Source organism: Columba livia, chromosome 7 (genome assembly GCF_036013475.1).
Source record: "Columba livia isolate bColLiv1 breed racing homer chromosome 7, bColLiv1.pat.W.v2, whole genome shotgun sequence".
In the NCBI taxonomy this organism is placed as follows: Eukaryota; Metazoa; Chordata; class Aves; order Columbiformes; family Columbidae; genus Columba; species Columba livia.
In genome coordinates, this window is record NC_088608.1 from 34,775,374 (window position 1) to 34,794,685 (window position 19,312).

At 48.0% G+C, this 19,312-nt stretch overlaps 1 protein-coding gene across 3 annotated transcripts in view; it reads left to right on the forward strand.

The window, feature by feature from the left end:
* The window catches only part of SH3BP4 (SH3 domain binding protein 4), a 37,718-nt gene that overhangs the window by 12,857 nt on the left and 5,549 nt on the right, over window positions 1-19,312 (forward strand). For all 3 annotated transcript variants that reach the window (XM_005513122.3, XM_021280355.2, XM_065069208.1), the window contains exons 2-3: window positions 8,987-9,202; window positions 11,711-14,073. In XM_005513122.3, coding sequence (XP_005513179.1) covers window positions 9,085-9,202; window positions 11,711-14,073 — 2,481 coding nt within the window. In that variant the 5' untranslated portion in view covers window positions 8,987-9,084. The remainder of the gene's footprint in view (window positions 1-8,986; window positions 9,203-11,710; window positions 14,074-19,312) is intronic.

Genomic DNA, 19,312 nt, shown 5'->3' on the forward strand with positions numbered 1-19,312 from the left:
GCTGAGAACAAACCCCCTCTTTTTTTCTTAAAATGGACATCTGACTGAGGTCAGGAGCAAGTCTAGGTGACCCAGGGGCTACCTGCCTACAAAGTCACCTTTTGAGTGACCCGTGGGTGGCTGTTGAGTGCCCATCCTGTCTGCAGCATCTGCATCTTGAAAGCAGCACCCTAGTTTTAAATGATGACTTACCCTTTTGAAGGTAAGTCCAGAAGACTAAGCAGGACTGACTTTTTTCCAGCCTTTGATGTTCTTTGTGCGAGGAAGTGGTCAGTGTGAGGATGGTACATCTTGGTGGAGTACTTGGGCAGGGGGAGCTGTATGGAGTTGGCTACATGTTGGTCTATGGACAGGTCAGAGCTAGCTCATCTCCAGAGCTTTTTGTTGTCCTTTCTGTGTGTTGCCGCACCAGTTATGGTGCCAACCTCTCCATCCAGCAGCACGAGTGACTTTTCTGTGCCTGCCCTTCTCTGGTCACGCTGTTGGGACTGGTTTCCCAACATTGCAGCTGGGAACAAGGAGAGCACGTGGCTCTGCGCATTGCACCAGCAATTCAGCTGAGAACAGCTACTTCTTTCCATCAGACAAAGATGAAATTAGTGAAGGGTGATGGAGACAGGGCACTGAAGTGTTGATGCAGTTAAAGCTCTGTCATCATCGCCACTTAGGGGAAGCACAGCTTTTCAGGGACTCATTTGCTTCAGCTTTTGACAGCTCTTGAAGTCCAAATTAGCATCCAAATTATCTGAGTAAGGAGACACTGCTGGGACTGTGGCCCTTACAGTGGCATGACAGTGTGTTGCTCCAAGACTTTCCCAATGAAAGCCTTTTAACACATTTGGCTTTTTTGTTGCCATGGTTAATTTGATGTCCTGAGATGGGGAGGTGGGGTTTGAGTCGCCCTCCTCAAGTGCACCAGGTGTTAATGAGAGAGTTCTTGCAGTACCCATGGAGGCAGAAAACCATGTCTCCTCCTTTGTTTCATGTGGTTGCCCTTTGCCTGCTCAAGGCTGTTTCTTCTTCAAAAGTGTCTCCTGGCCAGCAGCTGGATTGTCACTCTGGAAATCTGGGTTTCATTTTCCCTCTGCCACAAGTTGCCTGCATGAGCTTGTGATATTGCCTGATCTGGCTCAAATCTGAGTTTCCCTGGCTTGAAAAGCACTTGGTCTTTGCATTTTGGCTCTGAGCATCCCTCAGGAGCAGTTTTGTTTTGGCCGTTGGCTGAGCTCTTGGGCTTGCAAAGGATTTTGAAGGGGCTGCAAGGGCTTAGAGTAAGAATGTGTTCTCCTTCCCTGGGCTCCTGTTTCCTCTAAGAGTTTTAAACTTGAGTTTGTGTCTTTTGTGTTTAACCCCTGGGAGTTCAACATATGATTTTAGGTTTTCATGTTTTTGTTGGTGCCCATGGGGACTTGGCTGGAACAAATTCCTCACCCTGGCAAAAGAGGGTCCATCTGCAGCTCCCTGTTTAAAACAAAACAAACCTTTGGGACTGTCCTACGTGAAACAGTAGGGAGAGACTAGATCAGGACTGAACTCTGCTTCTTCTGATTTGAGGGCTAGTGGACATCAGATGGTGCTGGTGAGAGCCCTTTCCTGATGAAGGTGGGTTTTCCATGGCCTGGGCAGCAGACATGTGAAGCTCCTTGCTGAAGGAACCATCTGTCTGTGCCTGGGTTTCAGCAGCATCAGCTGCACCAAGGACTGTGCCATTGGAGATATCCCTGTGCCTTATTTTTGTTGGAGATGGCAGAGGGGGTGACTGGTCTCATAGCTCATGGTAGCCTTGAAACCACTAACAACTTTATTTACATCCCTGTTTTATTATCAGTACTGGCGTGTGCGCAATGGTTTTATTGCTGGGAAGCATTGCTGTCGGATAGTAGGACCTGACCTATCAATCCAGGAGCACCCTTTTTATGGCTCTATAAACCTCATGAGGGTTCCTGTGATCTACAGCACAGGCAGCACCTTCCTACACTTGCAGACTTTTTAAACCTTTGCCACACTGGCACAGTTTTCAGTGATTTTTGGACCGGGGGACTTTGAAGTTGCCATGGATGCTCAGGGTGGTACCTGCATCTTCAGGACCCTCCTGTGCCTGGGCAGTCAGCACATCAGTGCTGCTTTCTGCTTGGTGCCAAGGCATCCAGCTTTCCTTACCGCAAGCGGCTCTCGGGCTGTACCTGACCCAGTCTCTCTGCTTCTGCTTTCTCCTCTTGGTGGCTGATTGTGTGGGGTACTAGTGACCAAACTCAGTGGGTGAATACTGGGCTGGAGGCTGTGCTTGGTGGCAGCAGGAGGTCCTATAGGGCAAGCTCTTTTCCCTCCTCCAGAGACACCCCAGAGTCACTTAAAAGCCAGCTCTGGAGATGCATATCCAACAAGACTCATGCTCTGAAGTTGCTGCTATAAAAGGAAACTTTTCTGTCCTCCTGCATCACTCGCAAAGGGTGACATCCCGCTAGGGAGGCTGTAGCACTACCAGGTGCCAGCAGACACCTGCAGCAGTTGCTTAGCCATAATTACATTTTTTTTTAATCCCTTCTACCTCTTCACCATCAAACCTGCCGTATGTGGCTTGCAGTCACCTGGCAGCAGGCTCAGCTGGCAGGATCAGAGCCAAGCTTAAGTTTGTGGGCAGGAACTTCACCTAAGGCTTGGCATGGGCTGAAGGGGATGGCGCAGCACAGGGCTGTGCTCTGCAGCTGGCTCTGCTGCCACTGCAATGCATGAGCAGGGGTGCTGCATGTGAGCATCCCCACCACTTGCTGTGCATGGTGGGGATCAAGTCTAGAGAAAACCCCTGGGAGCTGAGGGCACTGCGGGAGGGATGGGAGGTCCTGATACTTATGCAAGTTTCTTGTTTGCTAGAGAAGGGACTAAAATGATGTCTTCTGTTCTGGTGCATTGGCAGCTCCAAGGCTTGTTTGGGATAATGTGTTAATGTGCTCTTTCTAGTACAAAGAGCCTGTGTTTTTTGTTGTCTTTAGGGGTGGTTTATGTTTGGGTTGTTTTGTTTCTTTTTGTGGAAGATTGAAGCATTGGTTTGCAAACACAAATGGTAAAGTAGGAGAAGGAGATACAAGAAAGTTACGAGGTCAGGAATCACTAGGGTCAACTGGACATCACCAGGTGTTTGGAGACACTTGAAGGCATCCTGTGGCCAGAAGACATCTCCATGTGCTGCAGGGCATCTCCATGGTGTTCTGCAGTGGTGCAGCTGGGTAGATGGGGCAGATGCTGGGAAGGAGGTCACTTGTTGGGTGTAAGTGATGAGGATGCACAGTCAAGGTGGTCTTTCCCAGTGCTGCATGTGCCCTGAGGGGACCTTGAGCCATGATGCCCTGATCATTGCTTGCAAGTGGTGGATACACTACATGGGCACTCGTGGAAGTGGGGAGTCAGCCGTGATTTTCTGCTGAGTGAAAGTGTGACTTAAGCCCAATGGCTTAAGGTTGTGCTGTAGCATAGTCATGAGGAAGCTCTTGAAGGTAAAGAATCTGCAGGGCAAAACCAATCGTGGTGATGGAATCTGGTTTGTGTTGGTGCTCCCAGGCACTGCCTGAGCAGGTGGTCATCAGCTCCTTCAGGGCTGGGGTGTCCCCTGGGTTTCCAGGACTCTCTTCTGTGACTGCTTCTGTGGTCTTGAGTTAAGATTTTGTGACTGTGATAAAAGCAGCATTTTCAATAAATTCATTCTGTAGGATGATGTGCTCTGTGGGTAGGGCTGTGGCTCTGCAAAATGAATTTCTAGCTACAAAGAGTTAAATTCACTTGTATTTAGGTAAAGCTCACTGTTTTTAAAAGAAACCTTCAAAAACACCTCTATGTTTGTAGGAGAAGGAAAAGGCAAATTAAAAGCCATTATCAACAAGTGCCTGGAGTTGGTTTTGGCTTCAGCGTGGAGAGGTTGACAATTGATTTGAAGCTCTCCCCTTCCCACCTTCCAGTTTGTGGCCAAGGTTAAATGGATTTAAGATTTCCCCTGAATTTGTACCATGGCCTTTGTGCTTGACCAGCTTTTTATGCACTCTCCAGCGAGAACAGGCATGCAGGTACGGTAGTTACTGCAAGGCTGATCCATCTTGTGTAACAGTGGCTTCTGTTGCTTATGCTTCCTGTGGGCATGTGTGTGCTCTGGTGGGATGGACCGACCGTACAGCTCCCTGGCTTGGATGAGCTCCAGGGAGGGCAAGGAGGTGTGCGGTGGGCAGGGATGTCCCTCAGTCCTCCCCATCTCCCTTTGCTGGTGGCAGGTACCATGTACTGCTCTAGCTTTGGCTGCACATGGAAGGACCTGTCTCTCTCTCCAGCCCTGATGGTGCCTGGTACCACCCAGCCCCACGAGCCCTCCCAGTTCTTATCAGCCCAAATTCTTGGCAGTCAGGGGTTTTCCATTATTAAGGCTTTTGGAGGGGTCCTCTCTCACCTACGTGGGTTGCAGTCAGTGCTTGTTGAAGACCTCCCCTTGGCCAGCAGCAGATCCTGCTTCCCATCCTCGGGGTTTGCAATTTTAGGTATTCCCATGTTTTTACTGCATTTCCTTGCCCGTGGACACAGGGTTTACACTACCAGTGAGTATTTTTCCTGGGGCTGCTTTTTGGCGGTAACGCTGTTCAGCATGGCCGGATGCCTGTGCTACATCTTTGATTTATAGCTCAGTGTCTGGGCAGGGTGGGTCCGTCCCATAATCCTGTCAGGACCAGTTTGGTGTGATGGATAGAGCTGGGAGTGCTGAGGATGAAGTTTTGCCAGCCCTGCTGTGCCACCGTCAGTCTGTGCTGGGGGGTTCCGGGGGGTTCCTCTGGGTCTGTGGGGCTAGGAGGGGAAAGCTTGCGGTTGGGTTTCTGGGCTAAGCTGTACCAGACAGTTTGCAGAAGTTATTTTTAACCTTTTCTGTGCTACTGCACTCTGGGAAGAGCTGCTGTTGGAAAGCTGAATTCTATGCATTCAACTGCTGCAGGAAAAAGACCTTTTCTTTTTAATAGGTTTTAATAAGTTTTTTTAATAGGTGCTACATTGTCACCAGCTCTAGACCCTCCCCATGCCTGCTGCTGCTCCATGCCTGGTAGAGAGGTGATCCAGGAACAGGTAGAGCACTAATTCAAGACCCTGGAGATCCTTGCTGATCCCCAGCTTGCTCACAACAGCATATCTACACTGTGAGAACTAGCCAGCCTCTCTGCCCAGAGGAGCACAACTAGGTCTGTTAGGTCAGTCTGCATGTTCTGTCTGTCCCTCCCCCAAAACCTTACACATAGCTCCAGCTAATGCAAAGTTAAGTCTGTGTTCTGGAAGTCCCTGCTGAAGGCAGCTCTGCTGTTCCCCTGACGGGTGACTCACAGGATGGGCGTCTAGTGATGTCCTCAGGGAGCAGAAGCCCAGCGGATGGGGAGGGGAGGTGGCATAGCTGCTGTGTCACCCCACATGATGCTAGCACAGGAGCAAAGGGGTGTCTGGAGACAAGCCCTGCAGCCCCACACCAGCAGGGTGAAGGGCAGCACCATCCCTGATGCTTCCATGCCCTGGAAAGCTGGTGAGGATTTGTGGGGTGCCAGCCAGCAGCCATGGGAACATGCTAATCAGGGCTTCCCTAAACTCAGCAAAGCCTATTTTGGTAAGAATAGTGACATGGCTGGTACTATGGGGTGTAACCATGGGGGAGCTGCTGCCTTCAAAACTGCCTGTTGGAGTCATCAGGGTGGGGGAGGCATGCAGCAGGTCCCTCCTGGATTGCATGGTTGGATTTTACCCTTCAGCATTGCCTCTTATGTGTGGGATGGGGGGAAAAAAGGTGTGAAAAGTGGGTGTGGGTGACTTTGAGCTGGTTGCATGACAAGATACTGTTGCATTTGTGTGGGGCAAGCTCTGGTTGCTCACCAGTTTCCTTCCCCACCCTCCGACGTTCATTTGGGATGCTGTTTATGGCTTGGGTAAACAGATGGGGCTGGGTTTTTCCTAGTCTGTTTAATCCTAGTCTATATTTAAAGTGGTTTCAGAGGAGTTAGCAGACCATTGTCTCAGCTGTGGCTGTAGAAGTGATTTCTAAACAAATCTTGCCCTGTCCACCCACCCTGCTCCCAGCTGTCCCCTTTTATTCTCACAGAGCCAGACTTCGAAGGCTCATCCTTGCTGGTTGTCTGCTCTGCCTTTGCATTCAGAAATATCTTGGGTCTGTACCCTGGGACTGTCAGCTCCAAAACACACCTCCCACCCCAAGTCCAGCCGTGGGAGTCATGCACCCCCGTCCTTTCGTGTGTGTGTGTGAGAACATTGCTATACATCCAGAATGGAGTGAGATGCAGCCAAGATGCTGCTTTTGGGAGAGGAAATACCTCATTGTAATCACTCTGATGTACATTCTTGCTGCCCTTTGAGACTGCAGGGTACATGTTGGGGAAGATTTTTCCAGCTGTTTCTCCACACAGTCACATCTACCACAGACCTTTAGCATAAAGCTTCCCATATAGTTACATAAATACAGGACAGGGGAGCATCCCTGCAAATGCCAGGTACTGCAAAATGTGTGGATGTCAGTGAGAGTTGTTGGTACACAGCTGTAGTGATTGATACAAAAAATTATTTGGCACTGGACTACCAGGCAGATGTTTAAAAGTATATTCATGGCTTGCAATTTAATTCACAATAAAAATCACCTGCTTGTTCTGCTTCGTGCAGTCCTTGCCAAGCAGGGGTGACCTTTGAGCTGTCAAAGTGTTTTTGTTTTTTAACAGGATTGTGCACAAGCATCTCTAAAATTGGTGAAAACTTTGCCACTGAGCTATTTCTGTGATGATGATGATGCTGCACACCTTGTGGTGGATTTTGTGCCTGTGTAGTTATGAAGGGCTTGAAATCTCCAGCAAGGGAGGAAAAAAAACCCAAGAGGCTACCTAGTGTCTGTAAGTCCTCTTTAGGAGGAGGCAGTATGTGTTTAGGGTCTCTGCATGCCAGCTGGAAAACATGAAATCCCCAACAGTGCCTTGCATTAAAGAGAAACAACAGGCTGACCTCTGTTCTGGTGCTTTACAAAGGGGTGAGCTGGATAGATGCTGAACCGTGCTAGCAAACAAGAATGTCTTTCCTTCCTCCCCACTGACTGCTTGTGTTTTTTTTTTTTTGCCGTTGACAGCAGCTCCAAGTCCACTGTCTTACCTGGCCCAGCTCTGATAAGCAGTCTTGACTCAAAGCTTGGTTTCTCTGTGTGTAATGCCTGCCAAGCCCTCTCCTCTCGGACTGTACCTAGCAGGACCTGAAACAACGCTGTTCTCAAAGGGAAAAGTGCTCGCACACAAATTCTCCCTTCCCTTTTCTGGCTGGAGCCTGGTCCATCCCTTCCAGCTAAACGCATTCCCGGCATACCGGCCTGAGGGATGGCTCAGGAAGCATTTCAAGCAGGCTGGAGTATCTCCTGCTCAGTCTCCCCCCTGCAAATTTCCTCTTATTGCATTCCAGAAAAGGGCACCGAATCCTTCAGGGCTTGCTGCTCCTCCTCACTATGCCAGCAAAGAGAAACTTGCTGTTTTAATAATAGCTGACTGTAGCCAAAGCAATTGGCGCTTGTCTTTCTGCTTTCATCAGCTCCGTATTGCCACGTAGGGAATGTGAGTCTGGGGGTTGTCTGCTTGATCTGGTCTTTCAAGCAGATAGAGGAAAAAAAAAAGGGGGGTGGGAGGAGAAAGGAAAAACAATGCTAAGAGTGGATGGAAAGCCCTTTGGCTTGCTGAATTTAAGGAGGGGATTTGGATATAACTTTTAATTGCATGGAGCTTTATTTTTGAGCTGTTGGTGCTTTGTAGCCTGGCTGGAGTTTTGTAGCAGGTGTGTAGGGAGTAGGATGTAGGGATGCTGGATGGCAGGATTTACTGGGATGATGCCAGGTATGTTGGTCCACATACCTGCTCTCTGGTGCAAACCTGGAGGTGTAAAGTGCATCTTAGGCTTTGCCTTTCCTTCAGCTTGTAGGGGGGTGCTGGGCTTGCCTGCTCACCCACGTGCTTCTGGCCTTTCTGGCCACCCTCCAAGCTCTTAGAGGACATGAGTGACACCAGAGGAGGTCTTACCAGCACTTGCATCAGCTGCTCTGTTGGCGGTCAAAGTGCTGGCTTGCTCTGCAGGCAGTGGGAAATGGGTTAATTTTCTTTCTGTCTCTGGCGAGTTGATGCAGCTCTTCTTCCACAAGGTTTCTGAAAGTGTTTTTGAAGTATTTCTGGAGGGGGAAAAAAAAAAAAAAAAAAAAAAAAAAAAAAAAAAAAAAAAAAAAAAAAAAAAAAAAAAGGAGGAAAAAACAATTATATTTTTCCTTTTGGAAACTGTTATCATCCTGTAATAGCTCCATGCCGCAGTTTGAGTGAAGCCAGGTAGTGCAAGAAGAGATGTTTCTCTGTCCAATCCCCACCTGGTTGGCTGGATGAGGGGAGGGATGCAGGGAGCGAGTGGGAAGAACCAGTTCCTGTCCTGGGAGATCCCAGTGCTGTGGTGGAAGAGAGCGATGACCCAGTTGAACATGCAAAAAGCCTGTTCCCATGGGTCCTCCATGCTCACTAACCACTGCCCTGGGCTCCTGCAGCATCTGAGCGCTTGATGGTTTTATAAATATTGTATTACAGCAATGTGCAAATGCCGTGAAAGCTATTAAGAAAGGGGGAGAAGGACCAATTTATGAGACCAGGAGCAACATATGCCCAAATAACTTAAAGAGGGGTGCTTTGTACTGGGTAGTGGCCAGCAGTAGCATCGTCTGACACCCTGGTGTCCTTGTTTGCCAAAGCCCTTGGTGATTTGTAGGCAGTGCTGTGCTTGTTAGGCACACTCAGGTTATCTTTCTTGATATTCTTAATAAGAACATGGGGATGTTCTCTTGTATCGGCACCACAGGGCTGGCGTGCGCCTGGGGAGAGCATCACTGGTGTGTGGGCGGTGTGGTGGGACATGCTTAAAAAAATTAGCCTTTACTAATGTTCTGGGGTTTGTTTCTCTCTCCCAGGCTGGTTCCCCAAAGTGACAGCGGGGTCCCCGTAGCCATCTTCGCTCACGAAGAGGCCATGGCTGCCTAGCGGGAGCACGGGGGTTGGCAGGACGGAGATGGCGGCGCAGAGGATCCGGGCGGCCAACTCGGGTGGCCTGCCACGGTGCAAGTCGGAGGGGACGCTCATCGACCTCAGCGAGGGCTTCGCTGAGACCAGCCTCTGCGATGTCAAAGGTGCGGAGGGATGGGTGGGGACAATGCCCTCTCCCCAATTTGGGTGCATCCTCTCACCTGTGGGCTCCAGGAGGGGTTGGTTACTAATTAACAGACAGCGGCTGATGAAGAAGAGCAGCGAACACTGAGTGCATCCACAGGTGCAAGGACCTGGCACCAAGAGAAGCAGCAGCCAAGAGAGGTGACAGCAATGAGGTGGTTGCAAGGGTGTGTTTTCAGCTTCCTGGGAGCTGGGAGATTGCGTGTTGCTTGAATAATCCCTTTTCTTACTTTTATTGCTTTTTCTTCAGCTTTATTTACTTTTAACCAGCATAAAAACTATTCAGGTGAGAGGGGAATTACTGTTCCCCTGGCACAAACAGATCCCAAGAAATAACTCCAGGTGGAAGTTAGCATGCGCCGAGAGCCTTTAAAAATAAATATGCACAAAAGTGATTGCTTTTGCAGGCATAGCAAGAGGAGACCTGAACATCAAACGCTCTTGCTGCAAATTAGATTGTTTTTAAAAGCAAAAATAGGAATTGCTTGTATTCTCCAAGGGGTTTGCGGGTTTCAGCACATCTGTTAACACTCCCACTGCTCTGGCTGCATGTACAGCTGGGGAGACACAGGGGCGGGCGGCTGCTTGCCTGTCTGATCCGAAGGCCCAGGGAGACCAAAAAAGCCCCCTCCCACAGATGTATCTGGCTGCAGCGCTGGGTTAACAGTGGCTTCCTACCAGGGTGGCAGAATAGTTTCAGTACAGTGTTTATATATAGATTTACACTGAATAAATGTCCTCACGACTTTGCCTACCTGCTGACAGAGGAAGTGGATCAAAGATGAGTTGTTCAGGATGTGTGCAAATTCTTTTCTTCTTAGTAATTTGATCCCTAGCATATATTTAAAGACTTTTCTCTGCTCCCCTGTGTCTTCCCTTGCCTTGTAGTTTCTGTGTCCAAGAAGTGCTGCCAGCCTGCAGCTAGTCACAGCAGGGATGTACAGTCTGATCTGCTGTCCCTTCATCTCAAGGATCTTAGGGGCTGCTTGTGTTTCTTAAATCCCCTTTTTCCCTCCAGAGAGCTCTCAAGCCTATTGAAGCAGGTGCTGTCCCAGTTCTCTTGCAGCTCAACATTGGTGAAAATCCAGCTCTCTTTGTTTTCTTAGGTCTGTCTAGCGAGAACACATATTTGAACATTGATGCAACATCATCCGCATCTTGTTTCTAGTGCTTTTTACAGAAATGTGTCCTAAAAGTGAGAGTAAAACCAACAGATACAATGACATTGTAGGCTTGACCCAGCCGTTCTGCTTGTAATTGGGATGTCCTGGCAAAAGGACTTCATGCTGGTGATGCAATTCCAATTTCTGTTAATTGATTTTATTACTAATTGCTGATTTTTAGGTAACACTGGCACTGTTGAAAGGGATATTGGAGATGCTGTGAGGACCATGAAAGCACTGGAAGAGGGCAATGCTGTGCTGCTTTCTGAGAGTTCAAACTACACAACCTTCTTTAGAAATAGTTATTTTTTGTTAAGGAACTTTGAATACAGGTGCTATGTAAAAGGAGTGAGATGCTGGGGTTTTTTTGGGTGATGTGAAAAAGTAGGAGTATGACATGCACTTATTTGTTTCTTACACTGTGACCTGTTTCCCATGTGCAGGAGAGTGGTTATGGCAGAGGAGGGCACTTTTAGCCTGTGCTGAAAGTTATCTTTTGTTTACATTACCTTGGCTTATCACGTAATCTCTTTGAAGAGGAGGTATTCACCAGTAGCAGCACAGATAACTGTTTGTATGGAAAGTGCAATGGCAATGCTAAAGAGCTGGTGACAAAAGAGCTTGAGATACTTGCTGAGCAAATTGGTAGGATAATGGCTCTTCCCATGTAGCAATTAAGAGCCCCCCCTAATTTCTCTTATTTTAAATGCGGTATATACTGAGGTGACTGTCATTCTAACATGTGCACATAGGATCTTAGATCCCAACATGCCAGGTAGAAAGGAGAGCTGATAAGAAGGGACTCTGATTATGTCCAAACTTCCTGGAATATTATCTCCTTGCACATGATTCACTGGGGAGCTGAGGGAGGCTGTGGGTGCAGGTGTCTGGTACAGCAGCAGCTGCGTGGGACCCTGCAGCAAGCGAGAGGTTTGTTGCCAAGACAGTTGGCTGCACTGGGAGGGGAGCCGCTTTCCCTGCCTTGCTCCCATGTGGGGGTAACAAGTTGCTGCCGTTCCTGTCTCAGCTTCCACTGCACTTCCCAGCTATATCAATGTCTGTCCCTTTAGATCCTGAACCCTTTAGGGAAGAGGAACATGAATGTATCAGAAACAGTGAAGGGAAAAAAAAATTGTTTAAGAATTTTAGTGGGGAAAAAAATTCCCTGCAGGTTTGAGAAGCTGTAAAACCGCCTTACTTCACTGCTTAGAGTAACGTGGATTGCTGACCTGAAATAAATGTTTGCAAGTAATTTGTGACTCTCATGGATTGCTTATGGTGCTGTTTTTCTCCTTGGTTTTGTAGTGCCTTCTCCTAGTGCCTTGCTGGTTGACAATCCCATGTCCTTTGGAAATGCCAAGGAAGTAATAGCAATCAAAGATTACTGTCCAACTAATTTCACCACTTTGAAGTTCTCCAAGGGGGATCATCTTTATGTCTTAGACACATCGGGAGGTGAGTGGTGGTACGCTCACAACACTATGGAAATGGGTTACATCCCTTCTTCCTATGTCCAGCCTGTAAACTACCGCAACTCTTCCTTAACGGACAGTGGTATGATAGACAATCTACTGGAGAGCCCTGATGAGGGGGTCAAGGAGTTAGACCTGCTTGGGGAATGGACTGATGTGAAAAGAAACTCTGTAAAAACCTACAATAACAACCCATTCTTGAATGGAGTCCAGACAAACCCATTTCTGAATGGGAGTTTGCAAACAGTGCCCAGTTCAGACAAAGAGTCCAACTCCAACATTGCTGTTGACTTGCTGCTCTTTGACACGGGGGCTCCTACTTCAGCTGTTTCCAGTTCGGCTGCTAATAGCAGCCTGGGTAACATTTTTGATGAGTTTCCATCCACGAACAGGCTGGATTTGGAACAGCCTGTGAAAAGGGATAATCCCTTCTTCAGAAGTAAACGCTCCTACAGTTTGTCTGAACTGTCTGTTCTTCAAGCCAAGTCAGATGCTCCAGCATCGTTGGGTTTCTTCAGTGGTCTGAAGTCTCCCACCCCTGAGCAGTTCCAGAGTCGGGAAGATTTTAGGACAGCATGGCTGAACCACAGGAAGCTGGCTCGGTCTTGCCATGACTTGGATTTGCTTGGTCAAAATCCTGGCTGGGGTCAGACGCAACCAGTGGAGACCAACATTGTCTGCAAACTGGATAGCTCTGGTGGAGCTGTTCAGCTTCCAGACACCAACATCAGCATCCGTGTACCAGAGGGCCATGTGTGCCCTGGGGAGACACAGCAGATCTCCATGAAGGCAATGCTGGATCCACCACTGGAGCTGAACAGCGACAAGTGCAGCACCATCAGCCCGGTCCTGCAGATCAAACTCAGCAATATGGAGGTGAAAACCTTCATCCTTCTGGAGATGAAGGTGTCAGCAGAGGTCAAGAATGATATCATGAGCAAGAGTCTGGTAGGACTACAGTGCCTGCGGAGTGACATGAAAGAGGGGCCATACACACCAATGCAGCTGAGCTATTCCTATGGGGACACGATCCAGGTGCAGCTGGAGAACCTGGAGCCTTGCATGTACATTGCGGCTGTAGCCCAGGGCCAGAACATCCTATACCCTTACACTGTTTGGGATTACATCAGCAAGAAAATCACAGTTGGTCTGTACGGCCCAAAACACATTCATCCTTCCTTTAAAACCGTTGTGGCTCTATTTGGGCATGAGTGTGCACCCAAGACTCTCCTGGTGAACGAGGTCACAAGACAGTCACACAGCCCAGCTCCTGTTGCCCTCCAGCTCTGGGGTAAGCATCAATTTACTCTGTCCCGGCCTCAGGATCTCAAGATCTGCATGTTCTCCAACATGACCAACTATGAGGTGAAAGCTAGCGAGCAATCCAAAATTGTGCGAGGCTTCCAGATGAAGCTGGGCAAGGTCAGCCGCCTTATCTTCCCCATTGCATCCCATGACCCCAATGAGCTCTCAGACTTCACACTTAGGATACAGGTCAAGGATGACCAGGATGCCATTTTGACCCAATTCTGTGTCCAGACACCACAGCCTCCTCCAAAAAGTGCCATCAAACCGACAGGGCAGAGGCGGTTTCTCAAGAAGAACGAGGTCGGAAAGATCATCCTTTCACCTCTGGCTGCTACTGCTAAGTATCCAGTTTTTCAGGACCGACCAGTGTTGAGCTTGAAGTATGGCAAGCTACTGAAGACAGTGGTGCGGCAAAGCAAGAACCACTATTTACTGGAGTACAAGAAAGGAGATGTCGTAGCCCTCCTCAGTGAGGAGAAGATCAGGTTGAAAGGGCAGCTGTGGACCAAGGAATGGTACATTGGCTACTACCAGGGTAAAATAGGCCTTGTGCACACCAAAAATGTGCTGGTGGTTGGGAAGGTCAAGCCCAGCTACTTCTCTGGGCCAGATCTCACCACCAGCTTGTTGCTTGAGCAGATCCTGAGATCCTGTAAGTTCCTGACCTACATCTATGCCTCTGTGAGGACTCTGCTCATGGAGAACCTCAGCAGCTGGCGGTCCTTTGCTGATGCACTGGGGTACGTGAATTTGCCGCTCACGTTTTTCTGCCGAGCAGAGTTAGATAGTGAACCGGAGCGAGTTGCCTCTGTTTTGGAGAAGCTGAAGGAAGACTGCAACAACACTGAGAACAAGGAGAGGAAATCCTTCCAGAAGGAGCTGATGATGGTGAGTCTGGGGTCTGATGAGGACATATTAACTCCCTGCTGTGCAGGGTGATTAGGGTGAATGGGAGGTGGAAGTTCACTAATTCAGTCTGTAGAAAATTAAGTGCATGTCTAAGGTTTACTGCAGGCTGCTTCTCACAGCTAGGTGGAAGTTCAACCCTGCAGTTGTATGTGCTGGTGGGTTCCTGTTTTAATGAGATCATGGCTGTAAATGAGGGACGGTGGGTGAAATACAATAGGTAGGTATGTGTTTTGTGAAGGCAGCCAACAGAAAGCCCCTATTTGAAGCCCCTCAAGATCAAGCATGATTTTTGGTCCAGTGTTTTCATAGCACTCAACTGGTTCCTGCTGCTGAGTATTTAAGTTTCAACCTTCAATGATGCACACATCAAGGAGTTACCAGAGAGCTACTGGTCTCCTCAACCTTGGAGTCAAAGTGTGCATCACTAGGGAAATACTGATGGAAAACTGAAAAGAGGGCAAGAAACACAAAAGCTTTTCATGTATGGAGCAGGATAGGTGAGCCACCTCTCAGTTTATGTACTTCTGCAACAGTAGATGTGCCAAAATGTGCTAGAGAAGGGTTTTTACAGCCGCTGAGAAGGATGCTGCACCTTTACCTTCGTGAAACAACCTCAAATTCGTCTATAATAATGTTCTGTCTGCCCCATCTCTGAGTGGCAGCTAAACTAAGGGTAACTCTGAACTGGGATTCTTTGTGTCCAACTGTGGGTTATGTTTGCAAATGGAAATGCATGACTTCTGTCCTAAAAGTTGTTTGGGGAAGTGCTGCCTGCAAGCATTTCTAGGATGCTTTCAAGAGGTCTCTTACAAGAAGTCATCTTCATGATCATTTCTATCATTTTTAGGGAGTGAGCCAAAGAAAACAGAAGATAAAATGTCTGGAAGAGATTTGCAGATCTCACCTCTTAACAGGCTCTCCTGCAGAAGCAGGATAACTGAGTTACAATATGAATCATGTTGTTTAAAATGCCAGTTGAATTAAGGAATAGCTTTGCTTGGTGATGATGTGTGCAGGCAGCAGCATACAAATCAAATTACAAGTGGGCAGCCTGGGTAAAGAGAGCTGGAGCCAAATGAAGTATTTAACTTCCCATTATCCCTTTGATTAGAAGGAGGAAATGTGAGGATCAGGTGTGAGGTGTAAGGTGTTCTGAAAAGCATGGAGCCCTTTGTTACTAAGGAAAATACTGTCCAGTGAGTTCCCAGTGCCTGGGTACCACTTTGTGGCCCATGGGGCAATGTTTTAGCTTTGACTTTCAGGTGCCAGGTCATACCACCAACACTGCTTCTGTTGAGGGATTCTTCTGGCCATCATAGGCAGTTGTCTCTTTTCTTTCTGGGGCCACCCAGGAAGGAAAAATACCCACTGTGGTTGCCAAGGTTGGTGTCTGGCCCCATGGTTCCCCCAAGGGAGCGTTTGCTTCCTTAATCATTAACCTCAGTGAAGGATGGGGTGAAATGTGTGCTCCTCTTGCTGGATGCTTCCAAAGGCTTGGGTGTTGTTTGCCTTATCACTTTGCAAACCTGTAGGTGTTTCTTTTATCTATTCCCTTTGTCTCCGGGGGTCCCAGACAGTCTGTAGGTCATGGAAAAACTATGCCAGACCCCAGTGGGGAGAAGGGAAAGATAAGGCTCTTTTGGATACTCAGAGAGCAGCTAACTCAAGGGGAGGGCCATAAGCTGCAGGAAAACATCCTGCTTCTCAACGGACACCTGGAGTGCAGAGTCCCAGAGCGGGTTTTATTTTCCTTGTTTGAATGGAGGCTAATCCTGAGCATTGGCTCTGTTTCCTATTCTTTGTGAGTCTGAGCCGGTTGATAAAGGATAAGCTCCCTTCCTGGTAGAAGGTGATGCTTCATCTAAACCCCTTGCTGCTGTCAAATCCTCCTTAGTTTATGGAGAAATTAGATTGAGCCTGTTTTTTGTTTTGTTTTGCTTTTAAAAAAGCAGATGTTTCACAGGACAACAATGTAGCAGTAATGTATTTTGTTGTGTTTAAATCTGATTTGATTTGTAACAAACTCACTTTCTGACATCTGCTGGCAAGAACCACCGGTTGGATTAAGCTCTCATCTGGCCATTTCATCTCAAAGTTGGTCATCTCCTCTCAAAGGGACTGTGAAGGGATAAGTAGTAAGTAAGCTTATGTGACTTCAGTGTTGAGTACACAAAATTGCGGTGACCAAACCAAGCCATCAGCAGCCAAGCATGGACAGGCCTGGTTTTGGTGACTAGTTGATAAGTAATCTGCACTTAATTATCATTTTTTTTCTAATCTAGCACTAGCAGTGGTATGTGAAGGTAACTGGGGGAATGTTGCTCAGAAGTTAGTCATCACATCTGAAAGAGAAACTTTCCACTTCCTCCTTTTGCTGTGGAAAGCAGGCAGCACACGGATGAGCTTCCTAAAAAAAACTGGGCATGGATGCAAGAAGAGCTGGTTGCGGCTGGGCCACCGGTACCTGGCCATGCAGCGATTGCACTACCTGGTCCTTGGGAGCTGGCGTTGGACGTGTCACGAGACACAGCATTTCTCTTTCTCTGAATTTTTTGATATGGTGTTTTTATAGAGCTTTGCATTTATCATCCTTTCAAACAGATACTGCTGTTGGGAAAAACATGAGTCTACTGGGAATGCCATTGGGCACATCAGTGGAGAGCTGTGGAAACTATGAGCTTTTTCTTCTCCTGGCTACTTCTAAAGATCATACAGCAGATGATGTTGGGATTTCTTTTTCCTCTGTTTTCTATCATTTATTCTCAATGCAGGCATCTGCATGCTGCCTTTCTTCTACCAAAACATGCTGTTTGTCCCTGGTCAGTATGCAGGCCTGACCTGACCCTTCTGAGGGAATGGCTGCCTTGCTACGGCCAAGGTTAAACGCAGAAAAAACTTACTGCCCTGGTTGGTTAAAGCCTCAAACCATTTAGGGACATTGTTTAGTGCTGGAGTTAGGTTGTGGTCGGACTCAGTGATCCTGAGGGTCTCTTCCAGTTGAAATTATTTGATGTTCTATGATGTGATGCCTGTTCCCTTTAGATAGCTTGTTTAGACCAGAGTTTCTTATTTTCCAGAGCACTGGAATGGGCTGCCCAGGGAGGTCATGGAGTCTCCTTCTGTGGAGATATTCAAGACCTGCCTGGACACATTCCTGTGTGATCTGCTCTAGGTGAACTTGCTTTAGGAGGTTGGTTGGACTAGATGATCTCCAGAGGTCCCTTCTAACCCCAACCATTCTGTGATTCTGGAGCATGTCAACCCAAGGCTGCTCACACCAGGCTTCTCTTGTTCCTCCATCCCAAAGCAGTCTTCTGGCTAATGGTAGTCCCTGTGCTGAATTTGGGTCCAGAAGGAAAGCTCAACTCCTGCCTTCATGGGAACAAAGTCCCACCACACATACAGATCTTGGACATTGTTCCCCTAAGGAACCACGCTGTACCATGCTGAAGCTGGGGATGTTTTCTGTAGGGCATGGCTTGTCCTTGCATAGCCAAGCTGCCTGCAGCACAGAAGGAAGAGGAGTTGCTTGCAGGCTTCCAGCAAGGTCTTTTCATGCTCAACATTTGTGAGTTGTGCCCTGCACCCCTATCAATTAGTAGAAAGCTGCAGAAATGCCATTGATGCCTTTCAGCTGTTTTGTTGTCAGGCTCCTTGCTCCATGGACAGTATAAGACAACCTGCTTTTATATTCTGGGGATGGCAGGAAATCTTTGCTGGCTGCCCGTCCCCAGTGCAGCAGTTGCAAACCCTGTGACCCTGTGTCTTGCTCACCTGGAGTTCTGCTCCTGAAAAAAATAAAAGCTGCTTGCAATTGCGTTGATGGTACCTTGTCCAAGCTACCTCGGAGTATGGCTGATGGCATTTGGTGTCATTTCAGAAGTAATGCCTAAAGTACCCTGAGACCCAGCCAGGCACCATATTCAGGGAAACTGGCACACACAGACCCTGTGCCTGACTGTGTTAGGTAAAAAACAAAACAAAACACAAAAACCAAAAAGAAAACAAAACAAACAAAAAAAACCCGCAAACTAAAAAAAAAAACTGGTATTTAAGATCATGAGTGTGTAATTTTAAGTGTGGGTGATTGGTGATTTTGGGGGTGCTGCCAGCCAAAAGGAGCAAGTGAAAGAGGTGTTTCATCCCTAAAGCAAGTGTTATTTTGGGGAGTGCTTGTACAGAGCCAACTCATTTGGGCCAAAAACCTGACCTGTAGCCTGGAGAGGGCAACAGGGACAGGAGCCTGTGCCTGAGCATCCTCTGACCCTGCAGGTCTCACTAGCCCCTTGAGGACACAGGCCTTTCTCCCTGTGTTTTCGGAGGTCCCGGGAGGGAGCTGTGGCTCAGTGCTGCCCCAGGCACATCATCTGCCTGTCACACTTGGGTCACGTCCCTGCCCTGGCATACATCCCTGCAGCAGTTCATGGGACACAGAGTATTGCTGCTTATGGTAACTGCACTTCCGCTTTCCCCACAGACATTTTTGGAGGGTGTCTAATGCATCATAACACTTGAACCTCCTGAGGTGCTTTCCAATTTAAATGCTATTAAAAAAAATAATCATTAATTTTAAAAGTCTGTTTCCATAACAGCTTCCCTGTCGGTCTTGCATGGTTGGTGATGCTTTCCACTCCTGGGACAAAGGAGAAAGGTCTTTACTCCTTTAGTATGACTGAGGATGGGGAACAAACGAGACCCACCTCCAGTTCAGACAGCTCCTCTAGATTGCAGGGGTCAGGGATGTGCATTTGTGCATGGAAGAGCAAGCAGGGCTGGAGGCTCGTGAGGTCAGACCTTGAAGGTTGTGGTGATAGGCATGGGTGACCATGCATCTGCAGGTGGTCTTTGGGGTTGCCTTTTCCTTCTGGCTTGGCTTGCTTTCTTCTAGATGATGGTTTCTGTCGTTAGAGGGCAGGAAATGGGATTCTGTGTTTCAGAGCCGAGATGTAAATTCAGCCTCCCCTGGATGCCTTTTAAGTAGAGGCGCTTCTGCGTGGCTTTGAACTGGGATTTGAATATCAAACCATCTCCTTTGCTCATTTGTCTGGTGGAGCTGCATCAAAGCCACCCTGAGGTTAATAAATACTTTGGAGGGTGCTGATCAGGTGCAACCCAGGTCACCCCTCTGCAGGGAGCAGGGCTGGGTACCAAGGGATGTACCCAGCTACCCAGGGAGGTTTGTCCAGGGTGAGGGAGGAGGGTGGAAAGAAATTGCAAT